Here is a 22,911-nt window from a genome sequence, read left to right on the forward strand (position 1 = left end):
AAAATTATTGCAAATTTAATTTACAAAAGTAAAATGTTAAAAAATTGCTGTGAATTTTGTTAATACAAGAAAACGATAAGCATTCCAATTATCATTAACACTAATTATCACACAAACACAGATGTAAATCGTGAAATATTTAATACGTTTATAATATGTTTTACTAAAAAAATATCTAAATATTCATTATATAACATTCATAATATAATTCATAATATAATATAATTCAAATATTATATTAAGATTGTTCAATAGATGCGACGAAATATCTGATACATTGGACATATACATTGAAATAAGATACAATTAATGATTCAAGAAGCATGAAATCTTAAACGTGAAATGAAAAAAATAAGCATGAGGATTAAATTGTGTTTCGAGTAAGTTTATAAAGAGAATCATTAGAATCCAATCCTTGTAGATTGGATTTATATATATAAACTTACAAAATACTAAGTATAATTTGCAGACATAAAAACAACAACTTTATTTAAAGCAACCGACAGTAAAGCGATCAATACATTGTAGCAAGGTTTTTATATATATATAACAATGGCTTTAGAGATATAACACTTTATCTTCCACTACTGTGAAATTAGCATTATATTACTAAAATTTTTATGTGGTGGATAGAGACCACTGGTTCCTCTCAAAGATTTCAGAGAACTTTTGATACATGTTAAAAAGGATTCTTATTGATTGAATCGAAATAATAATAGTCTGAATGTCTAAATATGAGATTTAAATATGTAAGGAGTCAATTTTACGTTATACGACAAAATTGTAAATTTTTCCTCGGTAATAATAAATTTCTCGTTAATGCAATAGATTTTTTTTGGAAGTATATTTTTTGTTAACTTGGCAATATTTTTAAAAAATTCTATCAAAAAACTATCGACTCAAATCGATTCCGACTGTGAAATGAAAAAGTGATCAATTTTAACAAAAATATTAAGTTGATATTTAACGTCTTTTCGTCTATTCTTATTTTTTATATTTAATTGTCAAAAATTTTTCTTGAGAGGAAATTAATTATTTATCGTTTGCTAATCTATGATTCCGTTCGCGTAAATTAAAATTAAAAAGAAAAACGTGATATTTTATACAAAACATTTATAATTGACTTTCGAACAAAATAAAATGGCCAAATAATCCAAGTAAAAAATAGCCAACACTTTTTACATAAAGCAACGATAGCTTTAGCGATTACTTTGTACAACTTTTTACAAACTGCGACTAAGCACAGCGCGGTTAAAAATTTTTTTATCCCTACAACGTCTCCCACTCTTTTCGCGACTATAAAGGCCATCAGTTTCTAATGAATATTTTTACTCTTATTACGCTTTCTTTTTCTTCCTTTTTTTAGACGCTAAATATATCCATAACGCGCACACTTATATTTACAGGCACACCGTCCCTGTAATTAAATTCATCTTTCAGGAGAGAGAGACGACAAAATTATCTAAACTCTGCCACATTTTTCCCCCTTCCCCCCCTCGCCTCCTTTCCCTCCCTTCCCTCTCCCCCCTTCGCCCCTCTCCGAATGACGCTCGATACATCTAAGGCAGCTCTCTTCATCGAACATTCCGAAAGAGCGCGACAGCTCGGACACAAGGCTCGTTTCTGCTCGCGTTACAACGAAGGTTCTTTACGCCTCTTTACCCGTCAGCGAGCTCTCACCCCTACCTCGGGGGGGGGGGGGCAACCCTCCTCGCCGTCGATGCCACCGAGCGTTCGCGCTCTCCCCCGTCCCCGCCCGCCCCCTCGGAATACCACCCAACTCCGACAACCTTATCCGTGGTCTTTCAGCCATACTACCCCACCCCTCGCGATCAATGCTCGTGAAAGGTGGGCGCGCGTTCGCGCTCGCGCCCTCTGCGATCTGCGTACGCCGTCGTTTCCCACCCCCTCGTCCCCCTCGTCCCTTTCCGAGGCTCCCCTTTCTGTTTTCCTCGACACAAATCCCTCTATCTCTTTATCTCCTTCTCCTTCCAATCTCTATCCGTCCGTCTCTCCTCTCCGTTGCACTCTCCGGTCGCGCGGCTGACGCGTGTTCGCGAGAGGCGCTAAAATGCCCGGAGACCCGCCGAGGCTCCGTCGGGGGTGCGCGGCACCCTGACCCGATTGAATAAAACCGCTCGCCGCGCCGCGTCTGTCATTCACAATCGGAATCGCTATTCGGCTACTCGGCGGAGTAGCGCGGGATCTCCAGATTTCCCGGTATCTTTCCGCGGTATCTTAACCAAGCGGCGGACCTGCTTATCGATCGACTTCGCGGTCTCGTTTTTTTTTGTTTTTTTCTTTTTTTAAAGCGCTCGCATTTAAAATTTTGAACGTCCACCGAGGACCCGTCATCGTCGATGTTTTCGTCGCCTGATTACGATTAAAGGGACAAGTCGAGGATGCCGTATCGCGCGTTAAAGAGACGGACTCGCGGAGAAGCGAATCTCGGGATCGCGCAAGTATTTCCGGAGCATGTTGGTCCCTCGCGGAGCTGTGCGCATCCTCCGGCGTGGACGAGACAGAGATGCGTACTCTCCGCGCGTGCGGATGTACTCTACGAGAGCTATCTCGTCTCCAATCTACCCTCTTTCCCTTCTTCCACTTTTGTCCGTCTTGGACTTATTTTCACACATATATTGCAAATTCTAGTCATCGTTCTAGTCATCTCTCGTGCTTAATTCCAAGAGATCTATCCCGGAACGCATAATAAACGCTTTTCTCTGCTCCCCCCGCCCCCTACATTATCTCTCTCTCTCTCTCTCTCTCTCCTCGTCGACGCTCCTGGCACCGACTTTGACGGGAGAATCGCGCGACGCGATCTTACCTTCGCAGATGTACCCCTGCTGTATGAGGCCCCAGAGCATGTCCGTGCAGCTATGGCAGTACGTCGGTTTGTGAAACGTTTTCTTACTGAAGCTGTGCCCATGGCTGGCTGGAGTCTCGGCCGAGACCGACGCCATATTCCCCGTTCCACCGCGGAACCGTTCACGCCAGATTTTCACCGTGAAGCTACGCAGGGCGCGCCGCGCGACGATGACAACAACATAATTACACGCCCGACACTACGTGATCTCGGAACCGTACATAATTGCGCTGTTGCAGCTGCGATGATGGTGGCGATGATGATGATGGCGGTGGTGGTGGCGGTGGTGGTGGTAGTAGTAGTAGCGGTGGTAGTAGTAATCGTAGTAGTAATCCTCGTCGTCGTCGTAGCTGGCCGCAGCACACGCTGGTCGCGGGCCCACCACACGTCGCACCGTCGTACCGTCGTCGTCGTCCCGTCGTAATCGTCGTAACGCGGCGCCTCGTCGTCGTGCTAACGTCGTCGTGCCTAACGCGCATTATTCCACGAGCTGCGCCTCGGGACGAGCCACGGGACGCCGGCAGCCACGATCGCGCGCGCCAGATGCGTCGTCGCCGTCGTGAATCGTCGCCGCCGAACCACCGCCGATCACTGTCGCTGGTATCTCGCGGCCGCCGCCGAGCATCACCGTCGTCGTCGTCGTCGTCGTTGTTGTTGTCGTCGTTCCTGTTCCTGTTGTTCTCGTTGCCCCTGCTCCTGCCGCTGACGTTGTAGCTGGTGTCGGTGCTCCTGCCGCCGCTGATGCCGATGTTCTAGCTCGCCTCGCTTACGGTACGACGCCGATATCGCGTTCGCGCATCCGATGAGCCGCCGCCGCCGCTGTTGCTGCTGCTGCTGCTGCTGATACGAGCGAACGCCGCCGAGTGGCCGCACTGACATCAGCCCCTTTTCGTCACCGCCACCGGCCAGTGGCGGATGCGCTGTCCTAGCGGCCTAAGTGGGGCGTCATATGGGGGCCGAATGATCCGAGCCGCCCTCTTCCGAGCGCAAAGAAGCTGTCAAGGGCGTGCTCTCCTCTCTCTCCTCTCTCTCTCTTTCTCTTTTGTCGATTATCCTCTCACGTATAAACATCAATTGCGCGACGCTTCGCTAATCGAGGAAAGCAGGCCGTTTTCATGTTAACGATTTTTTTTTCCCTCCAAATATATATCTCGTCGCGATCGAGCGTTCGCTCCCCGAGGACGTGCCTGATGAGAAACCGTACGCGCGCGCACGAGTCCGGGGGAATTTTCGCCGAGGAAAATTTTCACGGGGACGGAAGAGCCTCGTTTTCCAGCACTGACGGTGACGATGGCGAGGGGCGACGGAAACGGCGCGCGTGTTTCCTCGTCGCTTCTCGCTCGACGCTCCAACGCGTCTCCTCGTTACGTCTCTAATTTTCAGTATCTATTTTCGACCTATCTCCCTCTCTCTCTCTCTCACTCGAGCCAAAGTCCAAATGTCCGCGACGTCGCTTCGCACGATGACGTCGCTCGCACGCGGATCCGACTTTCTCCCGTCCCTTCGACGGACGAGGCTAAAAGGGCTCTCGACAACGCTCGCGCGTCGGTCGCGAACGATCTCCCCGATACCGATGTATGATCCCCGGTGACGCCGCCGATTATCGTTATCGTTTCGCACATTCGCGCGCCATCGCACGTCGTACGTGTATCGCGATCGTCGTTAACTCCGTTAATCGAACGTGAATTAACGCACGCGATCGGGACGATGCCCGACGTCGACGACAGTACGACGACGGCGATGGCGTCGACGTCAGTGAGAGGAGCCGACGCGACGTCGACGTCGCTTTCCGCCTCGACGCGCCGACGCGCGATCCCCGTCCCCGTCCTCTTCCTCTTCCTCGCGCTTCCTCCTCGCTCGAGGATGCCGCCACTCGGTGGACTCCGCCGCCAACTCGATATACGTGTATATCCGCGTTGGATCCTTTTTTAAAATCCTCCTACAGCGCACGATGCTGCGATTCAAAGCCGATATATTCGCAATGACAGCATAATCAAAGGATAAATAATCAGATTCTTCTCTCCCTTCCAAAGTTTGGGAAGCTACTCTCTCTTCGGTGCATTTCCCGTGTCTGTGTGACATGGCATTGTAATTTTATTTATTATTAAATTTATTTATACAATTATTTATACAATTTATTATTAAATTTATTTATCAGCGTCTACTTAAATCTTGTAAAAAAATTCCTCGTTTAAAGATTTTATTTTTGTTCAAAATTCTAAAGAATTATCTTAAGATCTTTCTGCAGCTTTTTAAAATAATTTTTTGTATCGTATGCATTTTCCAATGTTTTTTCACTTATACAAAAAAAGAGCTACTGAAATTTCAAGATTAGATTTGCAAACATATCGAAAAAAAATTGAATATTGTTGAGGTAAACATTTTTCATTTTTTCATCACTAAAAATACAATAAGTATTGCGCATTTAAGATTCTGTTAAAACATTGAATATATAATATAATACACAAAGATATATATTTATAATATATTTTAAACATACATAATTCATTGGACTCGTCGACTGCTTACAAGAGTAAAATTATCAAAGAGCGAATTTCAAAAAAGATTCCCAAGTTGTAATAAAATTCCACGAGAATTTCTTGATATTTTTCAAGTACAAAAAGAAATCTCTGAGAATTATCCTAGATTTTCCTGGAAGTAGACCCTCTACTTATACATTCTCCACTGCCACACATTCTAATTTATACGCGTACGATTATCTTTTTTTCTTATACATCTCGCGATGCATTTAATTAGGTGAATCAGGTGAATCGCGCTCGAGGGGATGCTGGATAAGTAATAATAATAATAATATCTTGCTTCGCGATGTCGAACTAATTTACCGATTTACAGAGTCTTGTTCGCTGTCCTTTAAAAAAAGCGGATAATCCTTCAGAGCTTGAGATGATACCCTCTATCAATCCCGGCCTCGTCGCTTTCCGATCTTTCTTAGCGCGCGGATAAATCGCAAATAAAAAAAGGCGACGTGTGGAAGCCTCGGCGATACAGAAAGCGAGGCGCGTTCCATTTAATCGTCGTCGTCCTCTCGATAATGGATGCTGCCTATTATCGTCGCGACGCCCGTCGTCGCATTGTATGTACCATACATCGGCCCGCATTCGTGATACACGTCCGGGATATGCGATTGCATGTACGGCGTTACAATGCGAATCGGGGGAGTTGCGGCGGACGGGATTTTTCAATAACGGAAACACACACGCGAGGGAGAAGGAAGATGAGGAGGAGGAGGAGGAGGAAGAAGAGGAAAAGGCGAGAGAGAGAGAGAGAGAGGGAAGGAGAGAGAGTGGCACGCATTTTCACATCCCTGTCACGTCCGTTGTATTCATTAAACCGTCTGCCGCACATGGCTACATTGATGGACATTATGAAGTTATATCTCGCCGCGCGCGGTTCTATTGTGCGATCGAACGTGAATGAAACGGGGTTTAAATTTCAATAACTGTGCGCGAGCGCGCGCGGGAGGGAGAGGCGCGCTAAATATGTGCATCTCCAACTGTATTCGTTATTATAAACTACCGTTCTGATCATACGCACGCATATAAATTATACGCGCGACGCGCGTGTTAGAAACGTATCATTAATTTCGACGACAGGTTTAGCGCTTTAGAGCGTAAATTCAAGCGAGCACGATCTCGCGAACAGAGAGCTCGTTCTGGGACCGGCACTTTTCACCTTTCGACTCTGCTACGAAAATTTTGCAAAAGAAATATGCCCTCTCTCTTAGCTATTGTGACGTGAAATTAAAAGTATGACAAGAAATAAATCTTTTAATTTACTTTTCGATCCTTTTCTCGTTGCTGTCAAAATTAACGCTTTTCCAGAAATATATTCGTGCATTCGTCGATTTGAGCGGAAATAGTTTCGAGATTACTCGATAATGATAATAATACAGACAACTATCTGTCATCTGTTTTTACAGATTTTATTTTTGGACGGAGCGCAAAGCATCGTCTTTTATGTCAATGCAACATTTGGTCTTAACATAATACATATTTCACATTTCTTAACATCGATAAAGTCTTATTCTACAGTCCTGTCGCTTCGTCAAACATCAGTATCAAGGGCGGAGAGGTGTAGAGCAACAAAGATAACTTATAAACTATTTTTGATTCCGACAAAATATATACATTGTTGTGTTTGTCGCTTCAGATACTTTAAAAGCTTAAATGCAATCGAATGTGACATTTACGATTGTGTTATGCAGATTAATTATGTAATTACAAAGTGCATTACGTCCCTTGTTAGTTGATCTAATGAGCATATTAGATTGTTGCATAAGTATGCTTTGACGATTACATAATAAAAAATAAAAGATTCGCATACCGCAAAATACACAATTGTGAATTGGTAAGTAAATTTAAATATGTTCCGCGAATTCAACACTTCATCTCTGTCGATATCCATAGTATATATATATATAATACATCCCGCTTATACATAATCAAGTTGTAACAAATGGGTATAATATATCTCAAAGTATTCTTTATATCATGTAACAATATTATACTCTTCTCTTTCTTAAATTCAATTTTTATACTACTAAAATAAAAATTATTTTAAAATATATATCTATAAAAGAAAGAGATTGAATAAGAAAGATATATCTCTCATTCAATATTTAAAGAGATATATAATTGTGCTTATTAGTAACATTTTAAAAAGAAGATTTATTTATTTAATAAATTTAAGAAATACTATTTAGCCGAATACCTTGGCGAAATTTGATTAGATTCGATTATATTTATTCGATATGTATAGAGTATTTATATGTATATATGTATAATAACACACATATAAACGTTACACAGGGACGAATATTTAAGAATATGTTTAACTTATTGTCTGATTTTTAATATGAAAAGTACTTTGAGAACGCAATCGAGATCTTCAATTTATACATTATATTAGTATACCTCAATTGCACATTTTACAACAGTGCAAATATTTATGTTACAAAATATCTCGATTAATTTTAACAATTGAATACGGAAATCGATAACTCTTACATCTTGCTACACGTATACACGTTTCAAGCTTCATAAAAATACACGATATATGATGTAACATTTTAATAAAAATACAGGAGGGAAGGGGGCGACACATATACGTCGCTAAATTAAAAATTTTCTAATAAACTATTCTCGAATAAAACTAAATCTAACTAAAATTTGCCCAAAACTTGTGTCGCTGTCACACCCGTATGTGATATCATATTAAATTAAAATAAATGCTAAGATAATAAGATATTCTTTAACCCTTAACTGTGTTTGTAGCGCGAAAAATTACATATTATGTAAAATCTGTCTCTTAAGGAAAATTATATACATGCAATCATTTGTCATAATAAAATAATAATAAATAATACTTTCTATAAAAAAAATTATATAATTATTAAGTCACAGATTTATTTTAAGATATTGTATGAAATAAAAATAAAATTAAAATATATTTATTATTAATGGCAGAATGTGAGTCATGTGGAACAAGCAATAATGATAGATTCAAAGTATTTGATTGTGCAAGAATTTTTGCGAAAACTGAAATGAGAAACACACAAATAAAGCGTCATTATTCGTGCGGTCTCTAACAAGATGATTCATAAGTATTAAAGAAGAAAAAGCAAGAGAAAAAAAAAATAAAAAATTTGCGAAAAGAATGAAATCTCTCCTAAAATCGAAACCATCTTATTTTTCCCCTACAAATGAATCTCTGAAAAACTGATAATATAAACGATTGCATATTAAGATATCACTATACAGAGTTAAGAGTTAAAAACAATACAGCTACATTTTATTTTAATTTTTCTAAAAAAATATTAATGCTTCCTAACAATCCTGAATCCGTCAAAAAAGAAAACAAGAGTCGGTAGTAGACATGCGGTCTTTGATTTTCTTTTAGCTCAATTTCAACCAATAAGTTTAATCCATTTAATATTTTTGCAATTATATTGAAATACAGCATTAAAAAATATGTTACATGGTTCGATAAACTGACACAGGTGATTGCATAATAATAATGCAGTATAGATTAGGAGATAATATCTAAATCGTTTAAGTACAAAAAGAAATTTATTCAGCTAAATAAGTCAAATTGCAACTAACATAATTTATCTTAAATTTATGATTCTCATCGGCATTGCATTTTAATGCTATTTTCGAGATTCTTTAATTTTTTTCAAAACTACTCACGCTTGACAAACTTTAAGAATCACTAACTTTATCATCGTTAAAGAATTCGTCAACTACCGATTCCCATCTTTTTCTCTATTACAATCTACTTTTTAGTTTCAATTAGAATGTACTCTTATTATTACAGAGATTATATATCGATTTTCTTTTCTAATATTGGTTAAAAATGTGTGCAGACACCTTTATTGTAGTCATATCTATATTTCAAATTCAAGGAAACACATCCGGGATTTCATTAACGATATATTATGTAATACAGAATATACGATATTTAATTAACAACACATTACATCTCGTAACAAGAGTGATTGTGTATAAATAAATTATGTCTCAAAAACACTCGATATGAAAATGCTAGATTTAATATTGTAATTTTATTTCCTCATAACATTTCGTATCATTATATAGAATTTTCATAAAAAATTATTTCTTATTACATACAAAAAGAGAAATAAAGATGCGATATAAAGAAAGAAAACTTGAAAATGTTGTTACATTGATAATATCAAATATTTGTTTTTTCACTCAATAAATAGAGCTTAGAGATTTTCAAACTGTGTATGACAATTATATAATGTCATTTTAGAAAGATGTGCAGAATAAAGGTAAAATACGAATAGAGAATAGATAAAAATGTGTGTATATAGAACATGTACACAATCGCATCTGCTATTCCATCTAGTGATAATTTAACAAAATTGTATAAATGTAACTGTGAAGATTTCAAAAATTCACAACACTTATAAAATCAAAGAAATTCTTAATCAAAAAAATATTAAAACCTCTCTCTAATTTATATTGCTAACATAATTGTTAAAATAATAAATTTGATAACCGTATATGTGTATCTGCACGCAAAACATTACATATATGTATATATATATATATAGCTTTTTTCTAAATTTTGCATTTCTTAAAACAACAAATATGAATCGCATGATAATATGAAATGAAATAAAACATAATTGTGGGAATGTGTAAACTTACGACGAAGTACGCCAAAATATTGTTTTAAAGAATATTATCCCAATCCATGATCCTCGAAAAATCCCTGAGGAGTCTCCTCCTGTAACAAATACAAGAGAATAAGTTCATCGACATCATGCTTGAGAATCTCTAACAAATAATATGAACAGGGATCAATTACTTTGACGCTGCACTTTATAAACACATTACGAAAATAGATAGAATGAAAATGTATATATAAAATATATATATATATATGTATATATAAACGTACACGTACCTACTGCATAATAAAATTCTCTTCTTGATGCAGCTTCAAATGGTGAACTGAACCCTTTTCATATCAACCAAGTGACTTTACTCGCGTGGACACACAAAGCGCATTATTTATTATCTCGATTGAAATCTTAAGCGTCAATAAAAAATTGTCTAATTTACATGCAACGTGTCGAATTGCGGAGTGTCTTCTACGAGGTGAGACAAGGAATTGATGCGATACTCAACTCTATATGCTCACCGCGTGAGACAGCTTAACAATGTATATTCTACAACAAGAGATATTTAGCTCAAAAAGATAGCTAACTAAAATGTATTTCGCGAAAATATCTGTTTCTCAATAAATTAACTTCAACAACGAACTTGAAGTGCCTCAGTCGAGTGTGTTATCTCCATTTGAGATTTATATTCGTTTAACTGATAACATAGGCCAATATGAAACAGACAAGGTGTTGTGTACGCGCTCGTTTTCAATTACAATGTAAAAATTTCGTTCGATATATTTATTATTAAACTTACACTTAATGTATAATTAATTATACATTAATACGTTAAAAATTGACAATGCTTAATATATGAGCGTGCATATATACATATATATATATATATATATATATATATATATATATATATATAGTATATAAAGACAAGTTTCGAATTACTTGTAATAATTAAAATAGTATTTTTTTTAAGTAGATAGAGAGAGGTACGTAAGAAATATATATTTTGTACGTGATAGTCGCCTAAGAACTGACGTATTTCAATATAGCACATGTGTATAACGCTTTCATAAAAATAACTTATAAATATACAGAATAATTTTATTGCCATAGTTGAGGATTAAAGTACGTTGGGGTAACTGTCGTCACTTACTTATCAAGATGTACGTTAAAAGTTATGATCGAAATTTAAAAACTATAGTTCAGCCTTTGGTTAGTAACATAACATTTTGTTTTACGCAAGAGACGACTTTCTTTTTTCGATATAAAAATATATTAACATATACAGAGAATGCTCCAAGTATCGTGCACATTTTCTCTCGAGCAATAAGCGTTAGAAGTTAATAAATTAACTAACTATAAGAAAAATATATCCACTATTTCCAAGTAATGAATTTGCTAATTATAAGATGAATAGATTTTTTGTATCTTTTTCAAATGTACTTTAAGTGGATTAACTTAAACTTCTAAATTAATTAATGCAATCTTATACTTTATTTGATTTAAACCTGTATGCACTTTTATTAGAAATAAAATGTCAATTGTTATGACATTATATATTTCGTATTGAAAATCAAGGCTTTCAAGTAAGAATAAAAAAAATTAGTTTTTTTCCTCGATTTTTTTTATCAATTCCCAAATGGAATTTTCATCACGCAGAAAAATCGTTAATTGACTTATCGTCAATGAGCTTATAGCCAAAAGAGAAAATGTACGATGCCTCAAACGTCCTGCATATGACTAGTATAAAGTTGACTTGAAATTTTATATATTTCTATAGTAGAGTCGTAATGGCATCATGCAGCGAATAAGCCTTTTCTGGTTTTTCGGTTGATCATGTGGGTTGATACTTTGTCCGTGAAGCTCATGCAAACAATAGGGTACCTATAAAAGCCCTATCTCCCGCAGAGCACCTTCCACAGCTTCGTCCTTCCACAACAAACAAAGAAAAACTAACTAGTCTTCGCTAAACTTCTACTTTGTCCCTATCTACCATGGACTTAATATATATAATACATATTGTGCAATATTATATACAAATATTTGAAGGATTACAGATATTAAAAATTACATATTCATGTACAATCACAGTGTGCGCTCTTTTTTTTCTCTCTCCACACACACACACACAAGAGTCTCACAGTATTCTTTCTATAAACCACAACATATTAAAATCTTGAGTTATAATGGTACAAAAATGATCTTGTTAATATATAATAATCTATTATTATTTATGCGTTTTTTTGTCTTTATTTATAATTTACAATTTGATATCTTATTTCATTTAGAAACCTATATATAAGATAATTTTTCTAAATATAGTTATAAACTTTAAATTCTTTTAATAAAATTATAATTTTTTAAATAATTTTAAATATACATATAATAATTTTAGTAATGATATCATATTTAAATATTTTGCAAAAAATTTGATAATGTCATTTATGAGATTACATGAAACTCTCGGAATTCAGTATTTTCATAAAGTTATGATACATTATTTGGAAAATATATGAGACAAATGTTACAAAGTGAATACAATTGTTGAAAAGTATTTATTAAATTTTAAAGGCATACACACACATATACATATCAAGACTCTACAAATGGCAACATATATGTAGTAATACACTTCTCATTTATTCTACTTCTAGTGCTGTGTGTCGCACATAATCATATCTATGGAATAATTGATTAATCTAGATCTGAATACACTGAATAAATTTAAGATATTAATATGGCAATAATACGTTAACATCACTCTCTTATTCTTACTACAAAAGATTTACTTAGTGCGTAAATTATTGCATTGGTGCCATGCTTTTGTACGAATCCGAAACATATAATCATATGGCAATTAATGGAAGATCACGAATAAGTTTTCATCCACTCGGTTTTCCATGAGAATCGTTATGCAAAGGGCATATCTTTCTCTTTAACGCATTCGCAATTTTTTTCGCTTCCTGTCTATGCCTATCAGCATAGCGACTGTCATCGATATTCGAGTAGATTAAACAAATTCGCAATTTGTTTATTAGTAACAATTTTTCATTCGCTTTTAGGATATTTAACGTCATTCTATCCAATGCCACATCATGCACGTAGTTTAAAGATTTTTAGATCATACATACAAAGACATAAAGTAAGCACTCAAATTTTTAAACACGCAATTTAAATATTGTATAGAAATAACTTATAATAATAAAATATTATGCATTATATATATTAGCATCTTATAAGGACCTTTCTATATCATTTTTCCTACATAAAATATATTACAGAGAAAATAACATGAAAGTGTTGTGTGTTATTAAGAGCTTGCTCTCGATTTTTAAAGAGATTCTATTTTTTACAAATATTTACATGTATTATTAACATGAATTATTATTAAATTTTTTATTCAATCAACATTTACTATAATTTACGATAATTTTAATTTAACATTTGAATTTTAAACAACAATTTTTTACATTAAAACGATTAACTTAATGAAAAAATATATATATATTTAATATATTTAAATACAAAATAAAATAATTCTGCCAAGATTGTCAAATTTTTAATATATTGATACATTAATAATGTTTAAACATGTTTAATATTTTGTGAAATATTAATAATTTTAGGATATATGATATGGACACCTTATATATGCATAATAACATACATCATTCATAGTAAAGTAAAAAAATATTATTACATATCAAAAAGCCATCAAACATATTTAATTTTTTAATTTTTATCTCGTAAATTATATTTTTAAAATATTTGTTTCAAATTTAAAAAAAACTTCATGTAAGGTATCATTTCTATTTTTCTATAAATAAATAACTTTCTGACAAAAAATCTAACAGCAGACTAGAATGAATGATACCTCATATATATCCTTATCAAATTATTTTTAAATATGGCATATTATACATAAAAAATAATGTACTATTAATGCAACATACAATTCAATGATTAAAAACGTTTCAACAATTCCAATAGAATGAATGAAATATTAATAAAAAGATATTTCTCATTCATTATTGCTATAATCTATTTAGAAATTTCAAATAATATGCATATTATAAATGCACAGTAATGTATAAATTATTTTAATTTTGATTTTACAGTTTTATTTATTTGCATCATCATAATTTAAGATATGAAGAATAAATGTATCTTTAACCTTTGTTTTTATAATGATTTTATAACGATTTGCTTTGCTAAAAATTTACTAGTATCTGAATAAACTCCTGATATAAAAAGTAGTTTTACACATATGTAATCAGGTTAAAAATAAGATTAAAATAATCTGTCTTTCGACAAGACAGATAAGTAAACTTAACTATAAGTTCTCCCTATTGTATATATCTCAATGTAAAATATATGTTGTGCCTTTAGTTGGATAAAAATGTCCTTCAGCAGATAATAAATATATTTTTATTTATATTTTTTTTTTCATTTAAATTATGATCACTAGAAATCCCAAAAATTTGAGTCCAACATTTTTCTTATGTATTTACTAGTATAAATGCAAACTTCAAGAGAAAAAATGCCTATTTTAAAACTTTCTTTTTTGGTCGTACAAATTACACAACAATATCATTAAATAGTACTCACACTATATAGCTGCTATTATGCACAGATATTTAGATATTTGCCAATAATACAAATTAAATTTAACACAGTAAAGTACATGCTCCTTTATGATTAAATGAGAAGCGCAAGCATTTTTTGAAATTGACTATCAAAATATTCAATATTTAACATTTAAGTTTGTTATATCTTACAATTTTTTACTAATATATAACACTTTATATTGTAGATATTGCTCATGCTTAATAAAAGATAGGATAGTTGAGATATGTAGAATAGTTGAATGTTATCGAAATAGAAGCATTCGATAAAGTATAAAAAAGAAATTAGAGAAATCAATTGATAAGTTATTAATCTTAAAACCACTTCAATGCATAGTAATGTTTGCAACAATTGACACGAGAAATAACACATAACAAAAGGAAAATTATCTGGTTCTGTCACATTCTGTATGTTATAAAAAAATATATGTGTATAAATAAATCATAAACATAGTGTGAATAATGAATATATACATAGACATATATATAGACAGGCAATAAGATATATATATATATATATATATATATATATATATACACATGGGATTATATCAATGTGGCAACTAACATATTGTTTGATCACATCGTGCAACATCAAATATTACAACACAGAGAAATGTCAACAAAATAAAAAACTGATATAATACTATGTAAAAAGGTGTAACTATATACATTATTATATATAATTGTATATGCAAGAGGACAGGCAAGATTAAAGCAAGTAGAAAGTTTGAATTATTTTAGAGGCAATTATTAATATCTTTAAATGCCTTCATGCATGCATGTCCTGTAATATTATTCATTTCTATATTTTTACAAATCTATTATTACTAGGTGTTAAATTTTAAAATATGATGGATAATGGCTAAATATAACTATATATATCAAATAGATTGCTTCGATACTGTAGATTTTTGATATTTCTGTAATTTTTTTATAAATGTAATTTTCTCATAAAAGATATTAATATTGCAAAGAAAAACTAAATTTGAAAAAGCCAGAAATAAAAATTTTAAATTTAAAAAAAAGAATTTGATCATATATCACCTAGCTTAAATAGATTTTATACATGCTTGATTCTTGCAATATCATAATCGTTTAATAAAAACGATATATGACTAGCGAGAAGAAGCAATAGATCGCTTTAATTTATAATTAATAAATATTAATTATAAATATTATGCAAATACAAAATTCTCATTTGTACTCTTTCCACCTGGATATAGTTCTTCTAATCTAAAGTTCTGAGTTTTGAATATGTTAAATGTAAAAACGAATATAAAGATAAAACGATCTAAAAATCTCTCTTTTATAGCCAAATCTGGCTATAAAAGAAAACTGTATGCGTATATATGTGTACAACCTTGTGCTGTTAATAAATAAAAACGTATTACAATTCAAGGGGTACATCCCCGTAACTAACCTCCTGTAGCAGATCCTGGGCAGCAATGGCTTTTAATACATTCTTTTTGCTAGTTTCTTGTATCTCTCCACCAACAAGTAATTCGTCTAAGATAAAGTATGCCTTTTCGAAATTGAAAATTATGTCCAATTCGCATACCTAGTAATGTTATATTATAACTCATTATAATTTTACAAAATTGGACAACAAATTACAAAGTGCATTCTATATAAAAATACTTTTAAATCTTTCATCTTAATAAATATACTCACACTGCCAAAATACTTATCCAATAATTCAACATATCGATGTATAATTTCCAAAGTTAATAATTCATTATCATTTTGCTCAATTGCACAGCAAAAGTACAAGCTTGCATATCTGCAAGTAAATAAAATTCTAGTTGTAGAAAAAAATTATTCACATATATCGCGAAATGCAGCATCTTAGATTGAACCGGCGATTATCAATCGCGTACAATTACCTCTTGTAGACGACTTTAACATCCTTCCATTCTAAGAAGCTCGACATTTTTGGCTTTCGGGCGAGTATCGTGGTTATTAGCTCGCGCGTGATCTTCTTTTTCAACTTATCCGGATGCGCGACATACCACTTTTGTAAGCGGAGTTTCCCTTGACGGCTGAACAGTAACATAAATTGCATCTGCAACACCATTAATGACCATCATAACGACTCGGTATTATCTTCGTACATTTATTTGGCGAACAAAATAGGCTGTATATCAAAACTTACCATGTTGCCTCGACTTTATTGTTTCCCTCTCGCGTCTCAGTTATTTATCCTTCACGATTTGGCACTTAGATAACGACTGACGACATTCGTACAAATTATGCGCACTTTTTGAGAGTCACACCCAAATTTCCCGAATTTCCGTCTCGCTCGAGAGCCCGAACTTTATGAATGGCTACAACGACATGTTGGACATCGAGGACACCAATTCTGAAACGCGTTTGACGCATTCGATGATTTATACAGGGTGTATCAAAAACAACAAAACTCGCAATCGCGGTGGTGAATTTAGCAGAGGATGTTATATGAAGTATAAATTATGTATTTTTTAATAGAGTATCTTTCTTATATAATATTGATATAAAAAATGAAAACAATATGTCACACACATATGTCAGTTAACACCTAAAAGATCTCTTATGACAGATTTATGCAGTTTGAAAAAGAATATCTCACGCTGATATTTGCACGAAAGAAGGAAAACATATACATTTGGAAAATTTACTCCAATGAGTAAAGAAGGTATCATCAGCGCAAGAAATGTTTATTTCCTTTTTTTCACAAGTAAAAAAAACTTACCTCCCATAAACCAACGACATTTGAAAATGCAACGGTCGAAGAAACTTGGTTCCATAGCATATAGGGTATATAGATAGCGTATCGTATATTTGATCGAGTTGCAAATGGCCATATCACTCACTCCCGATCACGTTACGATTGACCACAGCCAATTATATCGACCCATGCCTAGGGTAACCAGCAACGATTGACCAATCAGAAAGTTCTATTTTGAATTGGCCAATGGCGACATGATCAATCGGATACCACTGTGCCACTCACATCGATGCCTAGGGGAATCAGTAACGATTAACCAATCGGAGAGTTCTATTTTGAATTGGCCAATTGATGACGCGAGACTCGATCCAAACTTGCATAACGTATGTGTACCTGTGTTATGTACAAAAAAAATCATGCTTCATGCAAACAGGATGCAGAAACTTATCAATTTTGAAATGTTGCTTGGCTACCGCGTTACTTCTTAACCATGCTTGGTCATGACAAGCTTTATCGCGTTCTATATTCTTCTCATTATGTAAAGTTCAAAGCATCTTTCAAAAAATAAATTTGCGGAGTTTTATTTTCAAATTTGTCAGGATGGTGGAAAGTGAGTCGAGAGAGGCATGTTTAAAATTTATAAAAGGCCTCAAATGTAAGCATTGACAATAAATTTATTTATATATGTTTTTCTCATTTTTCTCATTTAGATGTATTTTGATCACTTAACTTCGAATATTTGGAATAACTTCGTTGAATAGATTTGTTTCTGAATTTTAAAAGTTGTTTTAGACATTTGTATGATTTATATAATTTATAAATTTTTTTAAATTTTTTTAAATTTCTCTTTTTCAGTGAAAGGTACAGCATTCCCAGAATTTAATACGTTTCTTAACATTTTACAAGAAGAAGCTATCACAAGAGGACTGGATGATGATGTTCTCAGTAAACTTACAAATGTTATTATACATACAGATTTACGTTAGTATATAATATGTATATATATTAGCATTATAGTATATTTTATAAATATGCTTGATTTAATCAGGCATTTTATATATATAAAATAAATGTTAAACTTTGACTTAGGTGCAGTTAAATGGATATCATTAATAAGATGTTTAATTCCAAGATATAAATTGCCTGAGGAAATAGCAAAGTCTATTATCACTTGGTGTTTATCATCGTTGGATGAGATACCAGTCACTGTCTGTACCATTGTTATACAATGGGTCTTAGGTACATATGATACAATTATATATAATAGTACAATTGTTACAAAAAAAAAATTGAAAAGGATTTAATTCTTATTCTAAAACTATATTATGAAAATGTTTTATTCCGTGTACTATTTATTATTCTAACTATATTTATGTGTAGTTTTGCATATGAGTATATTTTATTTAAAAAATATTGGTGGTTTTTTAGGTTTATGGGAATATGAATTAGTAGATAGAAAAATAATTAATATATATTACGATGTCTTCTTTTACACGATGTTGCAAAAGGAAAAATTGGTAATATATGCTTTTTCTTACATATATTATATATTTTATATCTAATAAATTTTGAAGGATAAAAGTCGCGATGTTAAAATGTGATTCAATGTCTTTATTGTTGTGTTATTAGCATAAACTTATTTTGTAACTAATATAAATATAAATTTTAGGAACGTCATATAGCACGTCTCATTTATGTGTTAACAAGACCAGAGGATGTTACTCGCAGAGATGTTTTAAGACTATTAGTCCTTCAAAAAAAATATTCTAAGCCTCCAAAACATATTATTGCATTACTTTCGTAAGTATAATTGACAGAGTTTCTGCTCTTAATATAATAGAAAATAATGTGATGTTTTTTAAAACATTCTTAGCTTATTTAAATCATATAAGCCAGAATTAGTGCCTGAAAAGATACAATCAGTGAATATAGAAAGTGTGTGGAAACCTATACCTGAATTTATACGATTAGCATTAGAAGATGCTAGAGATCGAATGGAGATCCAGCAATCTCGCCAAAACACACAAACTTATTTTAATTGGAATGTGATGCAGGTATAGAAAATTATATATATATTATTTATGATATAAATCAGAGATATATAATAGTATATATCTTTGAATTATATATATATATATATATATATATATATATACTATAAATATAAATAAATTATATAATTAAAAATTATTGTACACATAGAATGTGAAAGTTCAAAAAAAGAAAAAGCCGCTGTTACCCTCTGTTGGTTATTTTCACATTGGTTCAAGTATTTTTAAAGATAAGGAGGCAAAATCTATTTTTGATATAGGCAGGTGAGCACAATACATCTGAAATAACATTAGTTATTCATGTTAATAAATATTAATGCATATATAAATATGATATATATTATATATATATTTTAGCATAGATGAATTGGGAAAATATCATCAAAATGTTGAATTGCCCTGTAATGCTGTATCACTATTAGCAAATATGGCTGGTTATCATCTTCTTACATACGCAGATTTTCAGTATCAAAGTAGATTTTCGTACAATTTGTATAATACACTCATAAGAGGCATGTGAATTTTAAATTTTCTTTAATTGTAAAAATAATTCTAATTATTTTACTGTTACATAAAACATATATTAATCATAAAATATATTTTATAAAGTTGCTATGTTAATATTTTAGCATTTATATTGGAAAATGGGAAATTTTCCAAGGAAGAAATGGATAAATTTCTTTCAATGACAATTGAATTTTCTCGATATATGCAGCAAGAGATACTTGTAGTTAAACTATTCTTTGATGAATATTTATATTATAATACAGGAGAGCATCTGCCACAATTACTTAATTTGTTGCAATGGATGACTTCTATATCAGTGACTGGTAACTATAAAATTAATCCATCTAAATATTGGTTTGCTGGAAATATTGCAGTTTTATTAATTTTAGATTTACGGGAAAACATTTTGATACATATACATAATATATTTTATGAATCAAGTTTATCTATGAAATGTGAAATAATTAAAAGCTTGCGAAAACTAATTACAAACTTGGTAAGGATTTATAACATCTCTGCAATTTTTGTGTGTGTGTGTCTGTGTGTGTGTGTGTGTGTGTGGTGTGTAACATTTCCATTTTATCTTTTTCACATACACAATATTAGGATACAAGTACATAAGAATTACAATGTACAAAAATAAAGATTGTAATTTTCAAAGATATATAATAGAAAACAAGACTTTATAAAACAAAAATTTGGATTAATAATTTTAGGTACTTAAATAAATAATCTTAATATCAATGAGACAATGATTTATTACAGTTTGTTAAACAAGGACTTGAAGAACAATATCAGAATGCATCATACTTTTTACGACAAGGTCCACTGGAAGATTTAGCAGAAATTGTATCCGTACTTACAACAGTATCGGAAAATCTTATTGTTTATGGATTAAATATACACAATTTTAATGTTATGTTTTTATCAGAAGCTTTGACATTTTATGAAGAGGTACAAAATTTAAACTATAAGTAATTTAATTCTAATATTTAATTGATTAATGTTTTATCGGTATGTCTATTTCTTTTATTTCTTCAAAGATTTGTACATTGGAAAGCCATAGTCATGTAGAAACATGGACATTGCCACCACGAGCAGTTATATATGGAGCATTTATTTCAAAAAGTTGCGCTCTCTTGTCAAGAGTTTGTAAATTACTATTAAGGTAATAATTTCTTTTATTTTCAAATTAATTGTATTTTTTATTAGATATTTGAATTATATTACAGGTATCGCCAGATGAGAACGCGTTCATATCAAATCATGCCATCAGACATATATGAGGAAAGGATTCGCATTATATGCACTTATGCAAATGATATTCATAGAGCGTTATGGTATAACGAGGTATGTATAAAAGTGCTAAATGTGTATCTAGATAGATATAAATAAATGACATTTTTTTAACAGCCTTTTAGTGATCGAAAAAATGGTATCCTTCTAAGGAATCTCTCAAACAAAGTGATTAAAGATTTAGGAGATTGTGATTTAGATATCTTACTGAATATAGTTAACCATTACGCTGTATTACCCTACAGATATACAATGAGTAAAACAGGCTTAAATATAAGTACAAAAGAGGTATGTTTCAAATATTTAGTTATTAAATTTTAATTCGCGTGTGCATTTATCATAAATTATAAAATATAAATATAAAATACAATAAAAATTTAAAACTCTATATTTTCGATACATTCGACAAGAAACGACAATTGCATATCGTTATATCTGTACTATCCATAATTTAACAATAATCTATTATTTATTAAATATTAATTTTTACAACAAATTTTTTGGTAAAATATTTTTCTCATGCATATACTTGTTCTGGATAACTATTTTGTTTATTTTTTTTCTAGGATGCCAGAACTATGGCTTTATATTATTATCCTGCAGTAAATGAATTTCTTGCTGCATTCACAAGCGATAAATTAATTCGTAATTAAAGGAAAAATACATCATATTCTTTATAATTTGTACATGCACATAAGATTTTATTAGAGTAAATTAACTATTGGAAAGTAAGCAAATGTATAAAGATATAAGATGATTAAAGAGTACATATTATTGAGATAATCTGATCTAAAATATTTTAATGATATAAAGAAGATCGAATCATCAATCGATGATGGTTTTTAACAAGAAGACGACTGCATCCACTTCCAAACAACAAAAAAGAAGACATTATTATGATAAGGCACAACTAAATTTCTTGCTGTAATAAAAATTTATAAAAAGATGTCAACTTGCTGCAATGTATTGATTAAATCTATTATCAAATTGTTGGCATATTGCAAATGTTTTGCTTTCTATAATAATATAATTATCAATTATATATATCCTATGTAAAAGAGAGATCATATTATGTATTATTTTTTATTCAAGTTTTAATTATATATAATTAAAAAATTCGATTTATGGCAAATAATCCAAATAAAAGGGGGATATTAAGATCTTTAATAAATATGACTTTATTTTAATATTCGTAATAATACAGTTAAAAAACTATTTACTAAAAATTTTGAAAAAAAAAGATTTAATCTTAATTTCTTGGTTTAAATTCTATATATATAGATATAGTATTTTTAATCTGTATAATTATGCAGATATTTTTCACATATAATAAGGCAAGTATGCTCTTTATCATTTATGATAATTTTATTATAATTGTTTTTATTTTCAATATATGATATTATGAGAGACTAAAGGATTATATTATTTACAATTATTAATAGCAATTGATAATTATATAGAGCAAATCTTATTCTCTATCATTATCTTTTATTTAGCACAAATTACAATATATTCTGAACTCTAATTATAGCATGTATAAGAAAATAATATTATAAAATGGTTCAAAAAAATTATAAAGGAAATGAGAGGGCTCGAATAACTGAATAAAAGTATATCAATTGTATCGTGTTAAATCATACGAAATAAATATATGTATGTATGTGTATGTGTGTATTATTATAAATATT

At 32.1% G+C, this 22,911-nt stretch overlaps 3 protein-coding genes across 18 annotated transcripts in view; 1 reads left to right on the forward strand and 2 right to left on the reverse strand.

Moving 5' to 3' along the window:
- LOC145971727 (diacylglycerol kinase theta) overlaps positions 1-4,617 on the reverse strand; it is a 19,887-nt gene extending 15,270 nt beyond the window's left edge. For 7 of the 10 annotated variants that reach the window (XM_083099683.1, XM_083099682.1, XM_083099676.1 and 4 more), the window contains exon 1: positions 2,828-4,616. In XM_083099683.1, the coding sequence (XP_082955809.1) occupies positions 2,828-2,963 (136 nt within the window). In that variant the 5' untranslated portion in view covers positions 2,964-4,616. Of the gene's footprint in view, positions 1-2,827 lie in introns of all 10 variants that reach the window. The other 3 variants (XM_083099674.1, XM_083099673.1, XM_083099678.1) reach the window with 1 other exon arrangement.
- Ap-1sigma (AP-1 complex subunit sigma-2) overlaps positions 1-17,516 on the reverse strand; it is a 20,886-nt gene extending 3,370 nt beyond the window's left edge. For 2 of the 5 annotated variants that reach the window (XM_083099696.1, XM_083099697.1), the window contains exons 1-6: positions 17,394-17,516; positions 16,818-17,024; positions 16,549-16,727; positions 16,337-16,445; positions 16,086-16,223; positions 10,063-10,141 (exon numbers count right to left, since the gene is read on the reverse strand). In XM_083099696.1, the coding sequence (XP_082955822.1) occupies positions 10,097-10,141; positions 16,086-16,223; positions 16,337-16,445; positions 16,549-16,727; positions 16,818-16,820 (474 nt within the window). In that variant the 5' untranslated portion in view covers positions 16,821-17,024; positions 17,394-17,516 and the 3' untranslated portion in view covers positions 10,063-10,096. Of the gene's footprint in view, positions 1-6,793; positions 10,142-10,321; positions 11,967-16,085; positions 16,224-16,336; positions 16,446-16,548; positions 16,728-16,817; positions 17,025-17,203; positions 17,225-17,393 lie in introns of those variants that run through there. The other 3 variants (XR_014438954.1, XR_014438955.1, XM_083099695.1) reach the window with 3 other exon arrangements.
- A 276-nt stretch (positions 17,517-17,792) lies between these two features.
- LOC145971728 (centromere protein I) lies at positions 17,793-22,887 on the forward strand. 3 transcript variants are annotated; one of them, XR_014438953.1, is made up of 16 exons: positions 17,793-18,024; positions 18,225-18,350; positions 18,459-18,608; positions 18,798-18,886; positions 19,039-19,169; positions 19,243-19,423; positions 19,572-19,684; positions 19,778-19,932; positions 20,050-20,250; positions 20,317-20,423; positions 20,693-20,881; positions 20,971-21,095; positions 21,160-21,277; positions 21,341-21,511; positions 21,790-21,951; positions 22,037-22,887. XR_014438953.1 is itself a non-coding variant. In XM_083099684.1 (15 exons), exons 1-15 carry the CDS (start codon positions 17,970-17,972, stop codon positions 21,874-21,876), a joined length of 1,998 nt encoding a protein of 665 aa, XP_082955810.1. In that variant the 5' UTR covers positions 17,793-17,969; the 3' UTR covers positions 21,877-22,887. The 3 variants fall into 3 exon arrangements, 2 of the variants coding, with proteins under 2 accessions (XP_082955810.1, XP_082955812.1); XM_083099684.1 differs by having other exon boundaries at positions 21,790-22,887; XM_083099686.1 differs by lacking the exon at positions 21,790-21,951.
- Positions 22,888-22,911: the final 24 nt, after the last annotated feature.

This window comes from Camponotus vicinus, unplaced genomic scaffold (assembly GCF_025532165.1).
Source record: "Camponotus vicinus isolate PSW18456_S1 unplaced genomic scaffold, iyCamVici1.0 SCAF_5, whole genome shotgun sequence".
In the NCBI taxonomy this organism is placed as follows: domain Eukaryota; kingdom Metazoa; phylum Arthropoda; class Insecta; order Hymenoptera; family Formicidae; genus Camponotus; species Camponotus vicinus.